The sequence below is a fragment of the Planococcus citri genome, chromosome 5, assembly GCF_950023065.1.
Source record: "Planococcus citri chromosome 5, ihPlaCitr1.1, whole genome shotgun sequence".
Classification (NCBI taxonomy): Eukaryota; Metazoa; Arthropoda; class Insecta; order Hemiptera; family Pseudococcidae; genus Planococcus; species Planococcus citri.
In genome coordinates this window covers 64,602,553-64,622,350 of record NC_088681.1, presented here as the reverse complement: position 1 = coordinate 64,622,350, position 19,798 = coordinate 64,602,553, and the positions used below count along the sequence as shown (strand labels likewise).

Here is a 19,798-nt window from a genome sequence, read left to right as displayed (position 1 = left end):
TCGCTTTTTTTCTCCATTTCAAAAAATATTATCCATTAGTGGGTTTTGGAAAATGAAAAATGTTCTGCAAGCTGCAACCCTTCCTATATTAAAAATTGAACATTATAAAAACATTTTTCACTCAAAGTCGTTCTTTTGGACCAAAATTGAACAAAGGCAGGTAGGTACTAATTTTTTTCGTCAAACGTTGAAATTTTTCGTATATTTTTTTTTCAGTTTCAATTTTTTTTTACATTACGTCCAAGGTAGGTATAAGTCATCTTTCGTAATACCAGAAATGTTCAACACAAACGATTTTTGACCGTTTTGGGAATTTTTTCATCCAGTGTTGACGATTTAAATTACTAAAAAAATTACAAAATTGAAAGAAGAGGGGGAAGAAGTCTACCGAAACAGGGAGGAACGAAATTCAATCTTTCAATAAAAATCATTTCAAAAAATCAAACAAAAAATATATCAATTGTAAAATAGCAGAAATCGAGTGTTTGAGAAATAATAAACAATAATTTGTAAAAAAAAAGTGCATAAATGAGAAGACCCATTTTAGAACGGGAAACTTATTATAAAATTAATAGGAAAAGGCGGCGGGGAAGGGGGGAGATTGCAATCCAAATACCTCCATCAAAACTGTCAAAAATTGACGCGATCCAAAAACCATGGAACAAAGGCGACAAAATCATTGAAATCGAGAGAAAATAACCAAAAGAGGAAGCAGGGCGAAGATAAAGATCTGGAGAAAAAAATAGTCCAAAAATAATGTTGAAAAATCTCTTCGTGATCTTCTTTTAATAAATCAAAATCGCGAAATTCAAAATGAACTAGAAAACAGAGTTTTGTCAAAATTTAAAAAGTTGAAAAAAATCACGAGGATTCCAGAATAAAAATTCGATTAGAAGTACCTAGAAAAACTCCACCGAAAAAATTAAGGTAAAAAGCACTAAAATTTAAGAAAAACCAACGCAAGAATTGAAAGAAAACTCACGAAGGAAAATCGTCGAAAAATCGGAAAATAGAATCTATGAGAATTCAAAAAAATAAAACTTGAAGAAATCCTCAAAAAAATTCCAAATAAAATCATCAAGTCTCAAAGTCCAAAAAAACTTGAAAAAATCTGTAAACAGGGGAATGCTGCAGAAATTTAGGCAGAAAAAATTTTCAAGATTTGGGACTAAATTAGGAAGAAATGTTATTAAAAATCTCGAAAATTCTAGAAAAAAGGTTTCGCCAAAATTCAGAACAAAAATTTAGACAGAAAAACGAATCAATCAAATTCAAAACAAAATTGTGGAAATGATGAAAATGGAAATCTTTCGAAAATTCAGTTCTGCCAAAATCATTAAGAATTCAGAACAGAGAACTCACGAGAATTAGAATTAATTATGTATACATTCGGAAATAAAATCGAACATTTTTTCAGGAAAATCATCGAAAAATTTCTAGTAAAATTGAAGAGAATTCAAAAGAGAAAGAAAAATTGTTCAAAGAGAGAGAGGGATCAACGAATGAAAGATATCAAGATGCAGAAAAATCCGCCACAAAAGGTGAAAATACACAAAAAAAAACAAAGTCATCAAATTTTGAAGGAGCTTCCCTCCCTTCGCGAAAAAGAAGATCAAAATTTAAAGGAAATTATGATTTTTGGAAAAAGAAAAATCACAATTCCACAGAAATGAGAGCAAAAAAGTAACTTTGTTTTTTAAAGCACGAAACTCAAAAAAAACTGTTGAAATGGATGAAAAAAAATGCAGTCAACATTTAGGCAAAAAAATGACCACAATAAATTTTGGACAAAACGGGGGGCTATTTTTGATATTTTTTAAATCCGAGTCTAAAGGCTTGTTTTCAAATTATTCAAATTACACCTAAAAAAAACTTGAAAGGGAAAAAAACCATGCCCCTCCCACAAACAAACACAAAATGTAAAAAATCTAATTTTTCACACGAAAATTTTCAAAAAATGGAATTGGAAGAAAATTTGTACACAAAGGATTTCTTAATTTCGATCAATTTTTTCAATAATTTGGAGGTTTTTGTTGCGCGTTTGAATTTTTTCTTTTTTTCACTACCTTTTCGACCGAATTCATTACTTTTTCAATACTCCCACTACCCATTTTTAAAACCACTACATTTTCACTCCTTTCACTACCTGTTAGAAGATATCCTGTATTTGAAAAAAAATATGACGCTAAAGTAAACTTGGACGTTTTTTAGACCACTTTTTAGAAAATCTGTAATTTCCAAAATATACCCAAAGCCTCCAGAACAGCTTGAAACCACCTACAATTGAATCAGCAAATTGAAAATTGGGTACTAAGTTGATTTCATTTCGTTTCAACAACTCAATTGGGTAAAATGTTGCGGAAATTTCAATTTTCGAAAATCTACGGTTCTCAGGAATTACCACTCAAAATGGTTCGAAACCGTTTCGAATCGATTTGGAGGGCCGAACACAGGGTACACGCCAAATTTCAGGTTTTTTCGTCTATTTGGTAAAATTTTGATTTTTTTTTCATTTGTGACCCAAGTTCGGCTTCTTAAAAATTCATTAAAAATCAAAACGTTTGTGAACTCAAAAATTTCATCTACTGTTTCCAAATTCGTATTCAGAAAATCAAATGACCTCGATTCAAACCAGATGGACAATTATTTTAGCTGATTTTCAAATTCCGTGATTTTAGATATTTTTTTTTTTTTTAGATTTGCCATAGAAAATAAAAGGTCACAGGTGTGGAAATGACTTCCGTAACTTTTCTCGTGAGGATTATAAAATTACTTACTTATTTTCATACGCGAATTCATATTCTATAACTCATGGAAGGAAATTTGTACTCACCTGAAACAAAAAAAAATTAAGGTGGGATTATAGTTAGTTATAAAATTACTATTCTATCAACAAAAAATACATACATACATAAAATAATAATGGTCGAAGGCCAATAGAGCAAAAATTCTGACGATCTCGACGCTTGATAAAGCGGCAAAAATTTCAAAATTGATTGTAAAAATCGCTCAAAACTATCAAGAGTTTATGGACTCGTCAGAAAACTACAAAAATTTGAGAAAATGTCTCATTTTAGTCGGGGAGCCCGCATAAGGATCTATTGCACCCCCCGTCGATCCTCTGGAAGAACTTTTTTTAAGGAGGGAGTCCTATGGAACATTTCTAGCCCTTGTACTGAAAAAAAGTGGCCCTACTTACAAAATGGCGGCCACGTAGGACTTGCACAAAATTTTTCAAACCCGTACATGGGTAGATCAAAAGATCAGGCAAAAATTTATCACTTGTCAACATTTCAAGTGATAAAGTGCGTTTTTCGATTTTTGGTGAATTTTTCAAAATCTTTAGGCCAAAAATGAGGGAAAAATCAAAATTTTACCAAATTGACCAAGAAAACTGAAATTTGGGATATACCCTATTTTCGACATGCAAAATCGACAGGAAACTGTTCAAACCGTTTTGAGCTGTTCTGGAGCCTCCAGCAGATTTTTGGAACTCGAAATTTCATCAAATGGTGTTGGATAGCCGAAATTTACTCTGCAAACTAATTTCAATACGCTACGAAGTCACCTGCAGGGGGATTTCAAGTCGTTTTGGAGTCTCCAGTAATTTTTTGAAAATTACTGGCGCCTGCAGTAAAATTTTGAAACTTGAAATTTCCCCAATATTTTATCAAACGGAGAAAGAAAGTAGAAATTCATTCTGCAAACTAATCTCAATACCCTACGAAGTCGACTGCTGGTGGATTTCAAGTCATTTTGGAGCCTCCATCGACTATTTGAGAGGTCGTATGGCGTTTTTTGGAAAATTAAAATTTCCAAAAAGTAGCTGGAACTTCATATCGTATTGGAATTAGTTTGCGAAGTAAATTTCAGCTTGCTAACTTCATTTGGTAAAATGTTGCTGGAGTTTGGGATATACCCTATTTTCGACATGCCAAATCGGTTGGAAACTGTTTTAAACAGTTTTGAGCAGTTCTGGAGCCTCCAGCAGATTTTTGGAACTCATCAAAATAGAGTTGGAAAGCTGCAATTTTCTCTGCAAACTAATTTCAATGTCCTACGAAGTTCTGCAGGTAAATTTCAAGTCGTTTTGGAGCCTCCGGCGTTTTTTTGAAAATTACTGGAGCCTCCAGCAGATTTCTGAAACTTCAAATTTTCACAAAGTTTCGTCAAATGGCGATGAAAAGCTGATATTTACTTCGCAAACTAACACCTTCTGAACACGACTTCAGGTGGGTCCAAGTCATTTTGGAGCCTCCAGCGACTTTTTGAAAATTACTGGAGCCTCTAGTAGAGTTTTGAAACTTGAAACTCCAGCAACATTTTACCAAATGAAGTTAGCAAGCTGAAATTTACTTCGCAAACTAATTCCAATACGATATGAAGTTCCAGCTACTTTTTGGAAATTTTAATTTTCCAAAAAACGCCATACGACCTCTCAAATAGTCGATGGAGGCTCCAAAATGACTTGAAATCCACCAGCAGTCGACTTCGTAGGGTATTGAGATTAGTTTGCAGAATGAATTTCTACTTTCTTTCTCCGTTTGATAAAATATTGGGGAAATTTCAAGTTTCAAAATTTTACTGCAGGCGCCAGTAATTTTCAAAAAATTACTGGAGACTCCAAAACGACTTGAAATCCCCCTGCAGGTGACTTCGTAGCGTATTGAAATTAGTTTGCAGAGTAAATTTCGGCTATCCAACACCATTTGATGAAATTTCGAGTTCCAAAAATCTGCTGGAGGCTCCAGAACAGCTCAAAACGGTTTGAACAGTTTCCTGTCGATTTTGCATGTCGAAAATAGGGTATATCCCAAATTTCAGTTTTCTTGGTCAATTTGGTAAAATTTTGATTTTTCCCCTCATTTTTTGACTAAATTTGATTTTTAAAAATTCACCAAAAATTAAAAAACGCACTTTAGCACTTGAAAATTTGACAGGACCATAGTACGGTTTTGAAAAATTTTGCGCAAGTACTATGTTGGAACGCAAAATCTGCGATTTCGGCTGACCTGTCAATCAAAATGGCCGCCATTTTGTAAGTAGGGCCACTTTTTTTTTAGTACAAGGGCTAGGAATGTTCCATATGACTCCCTCTTTAAGAAAAAAGTTGTCCCGGAGGATCTACGCGACGGGAGTGCAATAGATCCTTAAGCGGGCTCCCCGACTATTTGGGTAGAATTTTGCATAGACTGCTGAAGTGCTTAGACTATTGAAAAATACCAAGAAGTAATCGGAAATTCTCAAAATCGAATGATAATTTGTCAAATCTGCAGAAAGTGCCATCAAATTTGTCAAATTACCCCCCCCCCCCCAACCACCCTTAAGTAATTGAAAATTTCCAGAAGTCGATTATGATATTTTATTCATTAACGGTTTTTTTTTTTAAATTACCACTTTTTTCACTATCTTTTTTGAACCAAATTTTCAGAAAGCTCTCCACTTGATCCCCCCTCACTTCCACACAGGCACACAAGCACAAAATTTTCCTAACGATGTCAAAAAAAATTCACAGGAAAATTTTCAAACAAATTTAAATTTGAAGAAAATTTGTATATGATTTTATTTCAATCAAAATTACAAAACAAAACAATAAAAATGAACGAATTGGTGAATTTTTTTATTTTTTCACTACCTTTTCGACTAGATTCACTACTTTTTAACTACTTCCACTACCCATTTTTAAAATCACTACGTTTTCACTACTTTCACTACCTGTTAGATACCCTGTATAATTGATAAATACATTTATATTGTTTTTATAATTCATTATGCGATTTTTTCACGATTTCATTTCATTTAAATATACCTCTTTGACCTTCTTTTTGTAATTTTACACAATTCTCTTTCATATTTAGATAATTTATGCCACATTTTGGTCAATTTATTTACCACGTTTCATCAATTTTCAGAATTATTTATTGCAAATTTTTGCGTAACTATGCAAATATTTCACCAATTTATGGCAACTTTCAGTGACATAGGGAGGTCAATTCAACGATAGTTTTCATAATATATAAATAATTTTCTGCATTCTTAACAAATTAAAATTCATGCAGTTCTGATGGAGTTCAATTTTCGAGCAAAAGAATCACTTCGATGATCTGGTAGAAACATTGTTGTTATAGTTTATGTTGACAATTTTACAGCCACTCTGCAAATTATTTAAACCGATATTATTATGTACCTACTTAGTCGATATTTCAACAACGCAACGTTGCTTATTCGTGGTGTACAGATTTAGAACATAATCTCAATCGCAAAAAATTGGAAATGACGAATGACGTGTCATTGATCAAAGGCACTCGGTTCGAATACTCATCAATTTTTTGCACATCTATGTCATTTTTCATGCTTCTCCAGCCACTAGCAATTTTTGAAAAAAAAAATCATTCAGAAGTGTTCACTGTTTTCAAAATTTTGAACCCTTGAAGCTGCTTCGTAGTCTACGTTCTTCTGGTCCAGAGTTCAAAGCATTGCCATGTTCTCATTTTTTAATACATTTTATTGTACGCAAAATACTTTTATAAACTTCAACTTACATAACATGATGACTGATAATGATAAAAAAAGAAACTGGGTAAACTAAAATATAATAAAAAAACAAAGTTGTAATCAACTATAAAACTAAAAACTGTTGAACATAATATGATGACTTATAATGATGACTTATAATGATGAAAAAAGAAATTAGGTAAACTAAATAATAAAAAACAAAGTTGTAATCAACTATAAAACTAAAAACTGTTGAACAGAATAATATGATGACTTATAATGATAAAAAAAGAAATTGGGTAAACTCAATAATAAAAAACAAAGTTGTAATCAACTATAAAACTAAATATAAAACTTAAAACTGTTTTCATCTTTTTTATTTACGTTTATAAATGTCTTCGAGGCAAGGTGTAATATACGTTTGCTGGAATTCCATAACTAGCTCATTACTTCCGAGGCACCACAGCAAAAACTGGTCAAACAAAGGTTTGGAATTAGCGTCTTCAATGGTAACGCTACAACGAATAGCATCCTCCTTCAGATGATCAATAATAAAGGATTTAACCAGCTGTAAAATTTGTTCGTTTGAAACAAATGTTTCGATAAATCTCCTCACTGCTGCATAGGTAACTTGTGGCATTCGAACACAGGTCATCAAAGCTCCTAGATTATTGGGAGATGACACCAGTTGATGTTTAAAATCGTTCGCGAGATCGAAGCTGCCATAAGCGTTACCAATAACTATATCGAATTCTTCGCAATCAACAACGTGTGAATAGTGAAAACCGGAACTCTCGCCAAGAAAACTCGACTGCAAGCAGCGTTGTTCCATACGTTTCATAGTATCTAAATTACCAGCACAACCAAAAGTAATCGAAGCATCGAATTCGTCGAAATCTGCACGTGATAATAACGATACACAACGGAGCTGCAAAATTTCACTTTCAGCGATAACATTCTCCTTGAACTTGATTCTGTCATCTTCGTGTTCGAAACATATATTCATTATTTGTTGCAAATCGCGCGCATTCTTGTTCAGCATCAAATTCTTCCAACAGTTACGCCAAAACGACTGTCTTTCCTCCAAAGTAAAATCTGGAAGAATGAACAATAAGAACCTGTAAGAGGTAGCACGGATACTAAACCGATCATCTTTTCGACATATGGTTAATTCCAAATCGGACGAAATATCTATAATTGCTGATCTCTTCAAATGATGCGGCGCACTACACCATATTAAGCAACACAGATACAACCAATTTTCAAGTTCTTGATGATTGATGCTCGAAAAGTAGTACCCAGCCTCTGTTCTTAACATGTTTCTAATAATTTTAGAGAAAGTGCTACCATTCATTGCAGTTTTTAAACACCTCCACGTCGTCCACGTTTGAAAGATAAGCCATTCATCATGAGAAAAATCTTTCAGTAGATCTCTTATCAATTCACTGCCGTTCTGCTTGACGAATTTCTCCAGTTGTTGATGGTTCAGCCTCGGCAAGATGGATTCAGCGAAATATTCTCTATCTCGTCGAAAAACGTTGTTAGCCAATCGCACTTGCATTTCATGTGGCACAAAATTCCAAAAATAATATACTGCTAATTGAAAGATGCGCCTTATATCACGAAAATGATATTCTAGCGGAGCATATATATGCATCAAGTGTTGACCTTTTTCGCTGACGAATCTTTCCACAAGACCAGCATGATGCATCATACGTTCGGATGTCTTTACCAAATCGATAGTTCCGTCGCACTCGACAACGAAATCATTGAAGTATTCCAAAACACAGCTTTGTATATCAAAATCGGACACTGTTCTAGAATGCTGCTCGAGCCAATCCGCAATTGATTTCCCAAGTCTAGGGACACAAACAGAGATCGCTTCATAAATCACGGATGGTAATTCAGGGAGATTAGCTCTTGATGAGGCTATATTGTCCGAAGCACGAAATCTCTCCAATGTTTGGCTTGTGCGATATTCATTAATTTTAGAACGCCACAATTCCAGGCCAACAGCGATCACGGATAGTTCTTGCAATGAAAGTGGAGTCGAATGCAAAATATCATAGGCTTTGGAAGTTATTTCAGTCATTTCTGGTTCTTCAAGTAGCTCAACTCCGATTCGAACCTAGAATCATGGAATAGGTAAATTAATGGCGTAGGATGTGAGAAATTCAACCATACTGTTACATAAATGGGAAGGTCGATTGCGAATATTAATGTCAGAAAAATCCCGTCAACAATAAATTGAAAAATTTCTGATTGTGGCTTAAAGGAATAGTACACACCTCGAATGAAGTTTATTCGTTAAATACAATGTACAATCGACAATTATTTATCTCGTTGAAGATAACGATAGATACGCATTTTCAACATGGTGTTTTTTCTTTTTTTGTTTCATTTGAGGGTGATTAGTTATGATTTACGATTGTTACGAATGTACGCAGCAATTGGACCTGCTATGTTCAACAAAGATGCACATCATAAACATAATTGACAGCAACGCAGCTTATTTGTTTAAAAATATTTTTCAATCTCTCTGGATCTCTTCGGAAAAAAAAATCTGTCTTGGGAAAATTTTCATCTTTCTCCTGCCACCAGGTTGAAACGTTTTGAAAACAAATTCCCACCAAAGTACTGTTTTTTTAAAATCAAAGTTACAAAAAATTCACTTTTTACAATTTTGTAGCCAATGTTTTGAAGTTTACAGGGTGTCTACCGGAATTTTTTGCCCCAAAATCACTACCTTTCAAAATAAAATCACTACCTTCCAAAATATATCCCCCCCCCCACACGAACGATTTTCTTTTTTTTTTGGTTCGAACTTTGTAATTTCTTACAGAGGAGTAAGTACACGTTTTCATCAATTTGAAATCGATTCAATGATTTTATAACCATTAAAATGAGCGAACTCGAAAAATGAACAAAAATCAACTATAAATTATTTCGACAATAAGATTCTTTCAAATATGAAAGATGAAGGATTTTTTTAACACTTTTAGCAGTGATTTTTCAGGGTGTCAAGTGCAACAAAATTCAAAACAAAAAATCAGGACATTAGCAGGACATATTTTTTAAACACTTGGGGTTTTTCAAGAGGGGGAGGAGGTAGACGAGGCAAAATTTTACATTAAAATTTTTTGCTTTTCCAATATCTTCAAACATCTCAAGATTTTTTTCAAGCAAGCGGATGTCGAGAATATAATTTTGTCATTTCAATTTTTTATTTTATTTTCACCTTTAAGGTTTTTGTTACTGTAATAAAATTGAGCGAATAAATAAAGAACTTTTTTCAAAATAAAAAATTAAAAAAACATAATGGAAAATTTGAACAACATTTGGAAAAAAGATACCAATTTTACAAAAAAGGCTATCGAAAATTAGTATTTCGAGGGGTATAAAAACGTTGTTTTCTTGGGTGATGAATGAAGAAGATCATTATTTTTGCTTCAAAATTTTAAAACTTGAATTATTATTCAAAAAAGAAAATTCAAACTTGAAAAAAAAGCAAACAAGCCCGAGTGAAGCGAGACCAAGAAATCTTTCAAAAATTCATGTTTCAAGAAGCAAAAAAAAGAAGTTTTTTTTATGGAGGTAAAGGAGTATTTTTCTGATTGAAACTTCGAACATTTCTTGAATTTGAACAATAAGTTTGTTATACGGTAAAAGAAGAGCCAAAAGCTTTCAAAAATATGTAATTCAAGTTCTAAAAAAGTCAACAAATGACCCATTTTTTACAAATTTTTTTTGTATCGAAAATCGGATTTTCCAATTTTTTTCTCTCATTTTTCACTACCTTTTTTAAGATACGAAGCAATTAAAATTGATTAAGAGAAATTTAGACCTGTCTTGAAAATATCTCTCTATTTCTTTTGGTCTGAAAAAGGTAAATGCAACAATAAAATTTTTTTCCAAAAAATTTGTGGCTCGATATCGCTACCAACCCTCTTTATTGGAATATTTTTTTTAAAAATCCTACCAAAAAGTCCTGTTTGAAAAAAAAATCAATTCTCTCTGAAAAAATATTCTCCATGATATTTGAAAAATAAAAAAATGCTGACTTAGAGAAATTGTTCAACCCCTCCCATATTAATTGAAACATTTTAAACAAATTTTTTACTCGAAAGTTTTGCTTTTGAACCAAAATTGAAAAAAGGTACTTACTAATTCTTTCCGTTATACTTTGAATTTTTTTTGTTTTTTTTTTTTCTATAATTCAAATTTTTCTATTCGTTTTTTGGAAACGCCCCCTGCGTGGCCCACTAGTCGTGTACTATTTTTGAAACAAATTCTGACCAAAAGTGGAGCTCAGCAACAATTTTAGTCTCGGAGGTGCCCCTAGACGGGACATATCGGTCTTCAACGAGGGTGAATTTTTGAAAAGGTTGGCAAAAATCATGATGACAGTTGATTTAATTTACGTAAAAGTTCGGAATTTTCACTTTTTCCCCTCATTTACGACGATTTTTCCAAACCTGAAAAATCCTAAGATTCACCCGAAGGCTCCACAACGATTCGAAACCCATCAATTCATCAAAATGTTTGCTTTTTTCTCACATTAAAAAGTAAGTAGATAAAAAACGTAAATTTCAAATTATTGAAGACGTCTTCTAGACGTATAGGTATCAAAAGTTGAAATTATATTTTCCAAATTTTCACTTCTTTTTAGTCAGAAATCACTACTTCTTACTACTTTTGCTATTTTCACAATAGTATACTTGTTGAACACCCTAATGATAATTACATAGGTACCTATACGATGTTTATTATCATTTTTTATGCAATTTTTTCACGATTTCATTTCCTTTAAATACCTATTTGATCTTATTTTCGTAATGTTGCACAATGCTCTTTCATATTCGAATATTTCTGCGATATTTCAGCCAATTTTTTTTTACCATGTTTCATCAATTTTCAGTAAATTCAAAAAACAATGAATCGCGTTTGAACAAATTTTCATCATTTTTTGCAAATTATTGCGTAATTATGCTAATTTTTTCAACAATTTATGACAATTTTCAGTTACTGGCAGGTCAATTCAACGATGATTCTCACTAAATAATTTTCGGAATTTTTGACATTCAATTTTCGGCCAAAAGAATCACTTCGATGATCTGGTAGGAACCTTGTTGATGGGTAATTCTCAAAAAAAGGGTCAATTTTGATGTGCATAATTTTGAAAAATCAAAATCATTTTTTTGGAAAATTTCAAGAAGGAATCATTTGTATAGGTGTCCCAAATCCCTGTTCTAGTGTTAGCCTCAATTCAATCCCCCCACTGTGGACCCCGGCCCCCCTAAAACAGCGATAATTAGAATTCGACCCTCATCGATGTGTAACATATCGATTGATATGTTTTCGAGGTCGTAGAATTCGAATCTGGAGTTATTTTTTATGTAGAGGTGGAGGGTGAGGCGTGGGGAGGGGGAAAATGTCAAATTTTGCTTATATTATCGAGTAATATTTCGATTTATGTTTTTCAGGCCGCAGAGTTCGAATCTGGACTCATTTTTTTGGTGGGGCAGAGGTGAGGTGTGGGGAGGGAGAAAATGTCAAATTTTGCTTGTATTATCGTGTAATATGTCTACTAGCGCGATAAGAGTACAGCTGTCTGAAATTTGGCCAAGTCGAAGGACAAATGGGCGCTGGACAAGCCGAAGGACAATCTCAACGTTTTTTCGTTTCTAGCCTTACCTACGGGACATTATTCGATTTTTCACACGTAATAAATCTGTACTTCAGAGACAAGTACGATCAGAACGAGCCATTGCGTAGGTTTTGAAAATAACATTGCGAGATAACATTTTTAAGAGGACAGTGAACCAGTGCAGCCACTCGCCAGAAAAAAAATTTGGATTGGGAAGCTACCAAAAATAATTGAAAATTGCTCTAAAATTTGTGCAAAAAGTGTGTGACAGTTTTCAAATGTGAAATGTGAGCTTCCTATGGACTTAATCCAATTGCAATTTGCACAATAATGGACCTTCGTGTTCTATGATAATGAGGATGTGTCAATTTTTCCCCAAAAAAATGAAGTTCATGACACTTTATAACATTCATTTTCAAAAACATGGCGTGTGACAGCCAAGTCGAAGGACATTTGGGGTATAAAATCGAATGTACACCAATGAAAGGAGGGGCTGAAAATCTCAATACAATATGTGAAATGTGTGGGGGATGATCCTTGAATAGAACAAAAAAATATATATAAAATTTCATGCTAAAACCTTTGAGAAATTTGCCATGTACACGATTTTTACCTTTTTTTGAGAATTACCCTGTTATATAGTTTACGTTGACTATTTTACAGCCCCTTTTCGAATTATTTTTAACTCATTTATAGTCGATTGTTCAACAACGTTGCTTATTTCTAGTACACGTGATGTACAGATTCAGAACACGATCTTATTCCCAAAAAATTGGAAATGACGAGTGACGTATCAGTGACCGAAGGTACTCAGTTCGAACACTCATTCATCTTTTGGACACCTATAATGTCCTTTTTTCATGCTCTTCCAGACACTAGAGACTTTTGAAGGAAAAAAATTCACTTAAGAAGTGTTTACTGTTTTCAAAATTTTGAACTCTCACAGCTGCTTCGTTGTTCAACAGTTCAAAGAATCGCCATGTTCTCATTTTTTTTCTTTTTTCAATACTTTATTGCACAAAAAATACTTCTATAAACTTCAACATACACAATATGATAAGTAATTATAACGATAAAAAAAGAAGTCAGGTAAACTGAAAAACAGAAAAAAGCAAATTATAATCAACTATAAAACTGAAACTGTTCATCTTTTTATTTGCGTTTATAAATTGATGTCTTCGAGGCAAGGTTTAATATAAGTTTGCTGTAATTCCATAACTAACTCATTACTTCCGAGGCACCACAGCAAAAACTGGTCAAAAAAAGGTTTGGAATTAGCGTCTTCAATGGTAACGCTTCGACTAATAGCAGCCTCCTTCAGATGATCAATAATAAAAGATTTCACCTGTTGTAAAATTTGTTCGTTTGAAACGAATGTTTCGATAAATTTCCTGAATGCTCTGTAGGAAACTTGTGGCATTCGAACACAGGTCATCAACACTCTTAGATTATCAGGACATGACACCAGTTGATGTTTGAATTCGTTCGCGAGATCGACGCTGTCGTAAGCGGTATTAATAAACTTATCTAATTTTTTGCAATGAACAACGTGTGAATAGTAAAAACCGGAACAATCGTCAAGAAAACTCGACTGCAAATAGCGCTGTTTCAAACGTTTCACAGTTTCAGCACTACGAGGACAACTAAAATTGACCAAAGCATCACATTCGTCGAAATTTGAGCAGGACATTAACAAGTCACAACGAAGCTGCAAATTTTCACTTTCAGCGATAACGTTTTCCTTGAAATTGATCATGTCCTCCTCGTGTTCGAAACATGATTCCATTATTCGTTGCAAATCGCAGGCATTTTTGTTCAGCATCAAATTCTTCCAGCAGTTACGCCAAAACGACTGTCTTTCCTCCAAAGTAAAATCTGAAAGAATCGACAATAGGAACTCGCAAGAGGTAGCACGCGTATTAAGCCTATCATTTTGTCGACATAGGGTCAATTCCAAATCGGACGAAATATCTATAATCGCTGATCTATTCAAATGATGCGGCGCCCTATTCCATAATTCGCAACACCGTTTTGACCACTTCTCCAGTTTTTGATGATCCATTTGCGAAAAGTACCCAGCCTCGGTTCTCAACATGTTCACAACAAGATTTGAAAAAGTGCTACCATTCATTGTTTTTATTATACACGTCCAAGTTTGAAGGATACGAGTTTCATCACGAGAAAAATCGTTCATCAGATCTCCCATCAATTCACTACTCTTCTCGTTGAAGAATTTTTCCACTTGTCGATCGTTTAGCTTGGGCAAAATGCAACTCGCGAAACATTTTCTATTTCGTCGAAAAACGTCGTTAGCCATTTGCACTTGCATTTCAAATGGTACAAATTTCCAAATATAGTTTAATGCTAATTGAACGATGTGCCATTTATCAAGAGGCAGAGTTTCCATCAAGTATTCGCCTTTCTCATTGACGATTTTCTCCAGTCGTTGATTGTCCAGTTTCGGTAAGATGCAGCTCACGAAACCTTCAATATTCTGTCGAAGAAGGTAGTTAGCCATTCCCATTTGGTCTTCGTATGGTACACGATTCCAAAAATAATTCACTGCTAATCTGCTATGACACATTTCGACACACTTCTCGAGCATATTTTCGTCAACCGTGTAATGCATGTCACTTGGTACCTTATTCAACTGATTACTAAGATGACAAATCCAGTAGTACAACTGCGGATTCATATTGAAATCAATCGTACTCAAGTGCATCTTTTCCCGTACTGATGGCCATATACGTCTTACGTGATCTTCCAAAAAACACCTACAAGCTAAGATGAATTTCAAAACGTTATCGAGACTATCGTAATGCATCATACGTTCGGCTGTCTTTACAAAATCGATAGTTCCGTCGTAATCGCAAACGAAATCATCGAAGTATTCCAAAACACAACCTCGGTAATAGTTGCCATCAACACGACATACTGTTCTGATAAGCTCCTCGAGCCAATCCGTTATCGATTCCCCAAGTCTGGTGACATATTTCACGATCATATCGTAAATCACGGATGGTAATTCAGGGAGTTTAGCTCTTAACGAGACTACATTGTCTGAAGCACGAAATCTCTCCAATCGTTGGCTTGTGCGATATTCGTCAATTTTAGAACGCCACAATTCCAGGCCAACAGCGTTTATGGATAGTTGCTCCAATGAAACTGGAGTCGAATACGCGTTGGACGTTTTTTCGGCCATTTCTGGTTCTGGAATCAGCTCAACATCGATTCAAACCTAGAATCGAATAGTTGAATTAATGGCGTAGGATGTGAGAAATTCAATCATACATAAATGAGAAGGTCGATTGCAAATATTAATGTTGGAAAAATCCCATCAACCAATAATTGAAAAGAACTCGGATTGTGTGTTTATATTATTTCATTTTTTTTTTGTGTGTGTCTTATGGTTGTGATTAGTTTTGATCTGAGTATTGTTACGAAAGTACGCAGCAATTGGACCTGCTATAGATGCATAATTGCATATCATAAACATAATTGGCAGTAACTGCTGTTTTTTTTTTAAATGCTTGTATGCTTCAATCTCTAAGCTCTAAAAGTTTGACTTGGGAAAATTTTGACCTTTCTCTCGCCTCATATTGAAACATTTTGAAACAAATTTCCAAAGTTCTGCTTTCAAAAAAAAAAATTTTGCTTTTTACAATTTTTCAGTCAAGTTCTGAAATTTAAGATACGAAGCAATTAAATACCCATGCTACATATGTTCAACAAAAGTGCATATCACAAACATTCCCATTAAGAACTTGTTTTTTTTTTTTATTATTCTCTCTGGGTCCCTTTGAAAAAAAAAACCGACTTGGGAAACTTCACTTTTCTCCTGCCACCAGGTTGAAATACTTTTTAAAAAATTCCCACCTAAGTTCTGTTTTTTTTCAACAAACAGGGTGTCTAACAAAATTTCAAAATGAAAAAAAAGGACTTAAAAAGGACTTTTAGTAGGACTTTCAGCAGGTTATTTTTTGAGCACTCATGGAATTTTTTGAGGTATAAGGGGGGGGGGGGTGGTGTCAAAATTTTTTTCAGGGTGGGAGGTTCAAAATTTTCATTCAAGTTTTTAACCAAAGGAATTTTAGCAGGACTTTTAACAGGCCAGTTTTTGAACACTTGGGATTTTTTAAGAGGGGGTGGGAGTGGGCGAGATTTCTCCTTCAAGTTCGGAATTTATTATTAATTAAGGAAAAGAGAAACAAACTGACCCTGGCGAAGCGAGGGCGAAAGCTCTCAAAAATTAGAAGGTATTTTGGGAGATATAAAAAATTATGTTATCTTGTGTGATGAGTCACTAAGTATATTATTTTGCTTCAAAATTTTGAAATTCGAATATTTATTTTTTTTTTGAAAATTTAAAATCTGAAAAAGAAAAGCAAACGGACCCGAGCAAAGCGAGGGTAAAAGCCCTCTAAAATCATAATGTCGAGTTCGAGAGATACAAAAACGATGTTTGTATGTGAGACGAATTATTCGTGTTTTGCTTCAAAATTTTAAAAGAATTGGGATTTTTTTTGAAAATTTAAAACTGGAAAAAGAAAAGCTAACGGGCCCGAGCGAAGCGAGGGCAAAAGCTTTAGTAATTCAGCATTTTGAGAGGTATAAAAACGATGTTTTTTTGTGTAATAAGCTTCCTATATATTTTGCTACAAAATCTTAAAACTTAAATGATGAATTGATGATTCAACACCCCAATTCAAAAAAAAAGAAGAAAAAAATTCAAACTTGAAAAAGAAAAGCAAACAAACCCGAGTGAAGCAAGGCTAAAAGTTTTGATTTCAAAACGTCATGTTTTGCTGAGAAAGTAAAGAAAATCTGTAAGGAAGGAGGAGTTTATTTTTCTGATTCAAACTTTGAACATTTCTTGAATTTGAACAATAAGTCACTTATGTGGAAAAAGAAGATCACAAAAATGTGTGATTCATGTTCTAAAAAAGTCGACTAATGAGCCATTTTCTGCAAGTTCAAAATTCCGGAAAAAATTGAAAATTTGAAAAAGTTATTTTGGAAAAAAAGGACTTTTGGATAAAATTGTTGAAAAAAAGGACACTAAAAGGTCAAGAAGGTGTCATAGGCAAAAAAAAGGACTTTTGTAGGATAAATAGGATAAATAAGAGTGTTAGACACCCTGACAAAGTTACAAAAAAATTTTTTTTTACAATTTTTCAGTCAAGTTCTGAAATTTAAGATACGAAGCAATTAGAGACCTACAATATTCAACAAAAATGCATAGGTATCACAAACATAATTTGCAGCAACAACTCGTTTTTTTCTTTATTATTATCAGTGTTGAAAACCGTTTGGAACCACCACAACCGCTTTTTTAGGTCAATTGAAACGGGACCCAGAACCATCAGAACCGTTTCAAAATTTGGAAAAGAGAAGTACCGAAAGAACAACCATATAAAATGATTTTGAAACAATTTAGAACCATTTAGAACCGATTGAGTTTTTTAAGGAAAGAACAAGAACAAGAACCAGAACAAGTTTCAAATAAGAAGAACCATCAGAACCCTTTTCAGGAATCGGTTCTTTTTGGTCCTCTCGTCATTGAAACTTCGTTTTTTTTACCAAAGTGAAATAAGAATTCATGTTTTTCATGCAAAATAAGCGAGGTAAAGGGGAATTTTTACAAATTTTTGAAATTTTCAATTTTTTGCCAATTTTTTGCATCTGGAACCATTTGGAACCATTTTTTAATTGGTGGAACAACCAGCACCACCAGCAAAATATCAAAGGAACAGTAAAAGGAACCACCAGAACCGTTTGAGTTTGAGAAGAACTGAGAACCATTTTGGAAGAACAATGTGAAAGGTATCTTTTGGAACCAAAACAAAACCGTTTCAAAGCCACAACTGGGAACCTTAAGAGAACCGAAACCAGAACCACTTATTTTCAAAGGTTCTGAAAACCACAACCATCACAACCAATTCAAATCCAAACGGTTCTCAACACTGATTATTATTATCATTATTTTCTTTGGATTACTTTATAAAAATTGATTTCGAAAAATTTAGACCTGTCTCCAAAATATCTTTCTATTTCTTTTGGTTTTAGTTTTGTCTAACTCTCTTGGAAACCTAACTTGAAAAGGTAAAAAGGCAACAATAAAATTTTTTCTCGAATAAATTTTGGCTCGATCTTAGCTACCAACCCTGGTTCCTTGGAACATTTGAAAAAAATTCCTACCAAAAAGTTGTGTTTGAAAAAAAACCTCAAAATTGTCTCCGAAACGTTTCATTTAATTGCCCTTTTTTTTCATTGATTTATGAAAAACAGAAAATGTCAACTTTGGGGAAATCTGCAACCCCTCACATATCAATTGAAACATTTCAAAACAAATTTTTCACTCAAAAGTCTCGCTTTTGGACTAAAATTGACAAAAGTACCAATTTTTTCCGTCAAACTTTGAATTTTTTTTATTGGTTTAAATTTTTTCTACGTGACCATTGACCAAGATGTGTCACATATCTAACACAGACGATTTTTCGACCGTTTCTGAAAATTTTTCAGCCAGTGTTGACAACTACATACGAAGATTTACATTTGCGAAACTGGTTCAAAAGTTCATAACCGGTTTGAAATTTTCTTCAAGTGAAGATAAATACGAGAAAAATTATTATAACAAAAATAGTCGACCATGAAAAACAGAAAAAAAAGGAACTTCGACAAATTTTTCCAAAATGCTGTACCATTCCCTTTCTCACAACTAAATACCAGGTGAAAAAAAAAACTTTCCAAATGGAATGAGATTCTTCCCCCCTCCCCCCTCCCTTGTTATTCGTCCTGGAATTTCAAAAATGGTTCCAAAACCACTGGATTAATTTTAGAAAATTCAAGCGAACTAGAAACGACTCAAAATGAGGTATCACTTGACCAAAATACACCCCAGAATTTCATCAATTATTTTCAATACTTTTCAAACAGATGCTAAAATGGTGGAATTGAATATTTTTTTTCGGAATGATTCACAATTTTAGAGCATTAGCTGAAACAAATTCAAAATTGATGGAACTTATTCAAAGCTCGTAAAAGTATGAGGAATAGGAGTTGGGGGGGGGGGTGTTACTGAAAAATTGACAAAATTCAACGATTCTCGATTCTCCCCTGCGTGCCCCTCTAATCATGTACTATTTTTGAAACAAATTCTGACCAAAAAGTGGAAACATTTAAAGTTGGCCAAAATCACGATGGCAGTTGAATCAAATTTACGTACAAGTTCGAAATTTTTACTTTCTTATCTCATTTACGACAGTTTTTCCAAACCTGAAAAATCCTGAAATTTGCTAAAAGGCTCCACAACGATTCAAACCCACCAATTCATCAAAACATTTGCTCTTTTCTCACATAGAAAGTCGATTGAAAACATGAATTTTAAGTAGGTATGTAAGTATTGAAAATTTTCCGAAAACGAAATTCCATACTTGAAATTCAGCTGTTATTGGTGACAATTTCTGGATACTCACTCGGTTTTCCTTCGCAAAATTTCTACTCAACGAGAGGGGGACAAGAGAATTGTTATAGGCTTTCATGATCACTAAAAATGTATGATGCTGACAAAATTTTCCTGAAAAAACAATTAAACTGTTGAAAGAATTTTGACATCTGTTTTCAAGGTGCCTACTGCCTACTAAATTGAAAAAATGA

General features: G+C 33.6%; 1 protein-coding gene across 2 annotated transcripts in view; it reads right to left on the bottom strand.

Annotated features, from left to right (window-relative positions):
• Positions 1-2,814: 2,814 nt before the first annotated feature.
• LOC135847730 (uncharacterized) overlaps positions 2,815-19,798 on the bottom strand; it is a 151,895-nt gene continuing 134,911 nt past the window's right edge. The window contains exon 6 of one of the 2 annotated variants that reach the window (XR_010559223.1): positions 2,815-2,833. Coding sequence is in view for 1 of the 2 variants with exons in the window: in XM_065367398.1 (XP_065223470.1) it covers positions 13,305-15,344 (2,040 nt within the window). In the remaining variant the exon portion in view is untranslated. Of the gene's footprint in view, positions 2,834-13,130; positions 15,381-19,798 lie in introns of those variants that run through there. The other variant, XM_065367398.1, reaches the window with a different exon arrangement.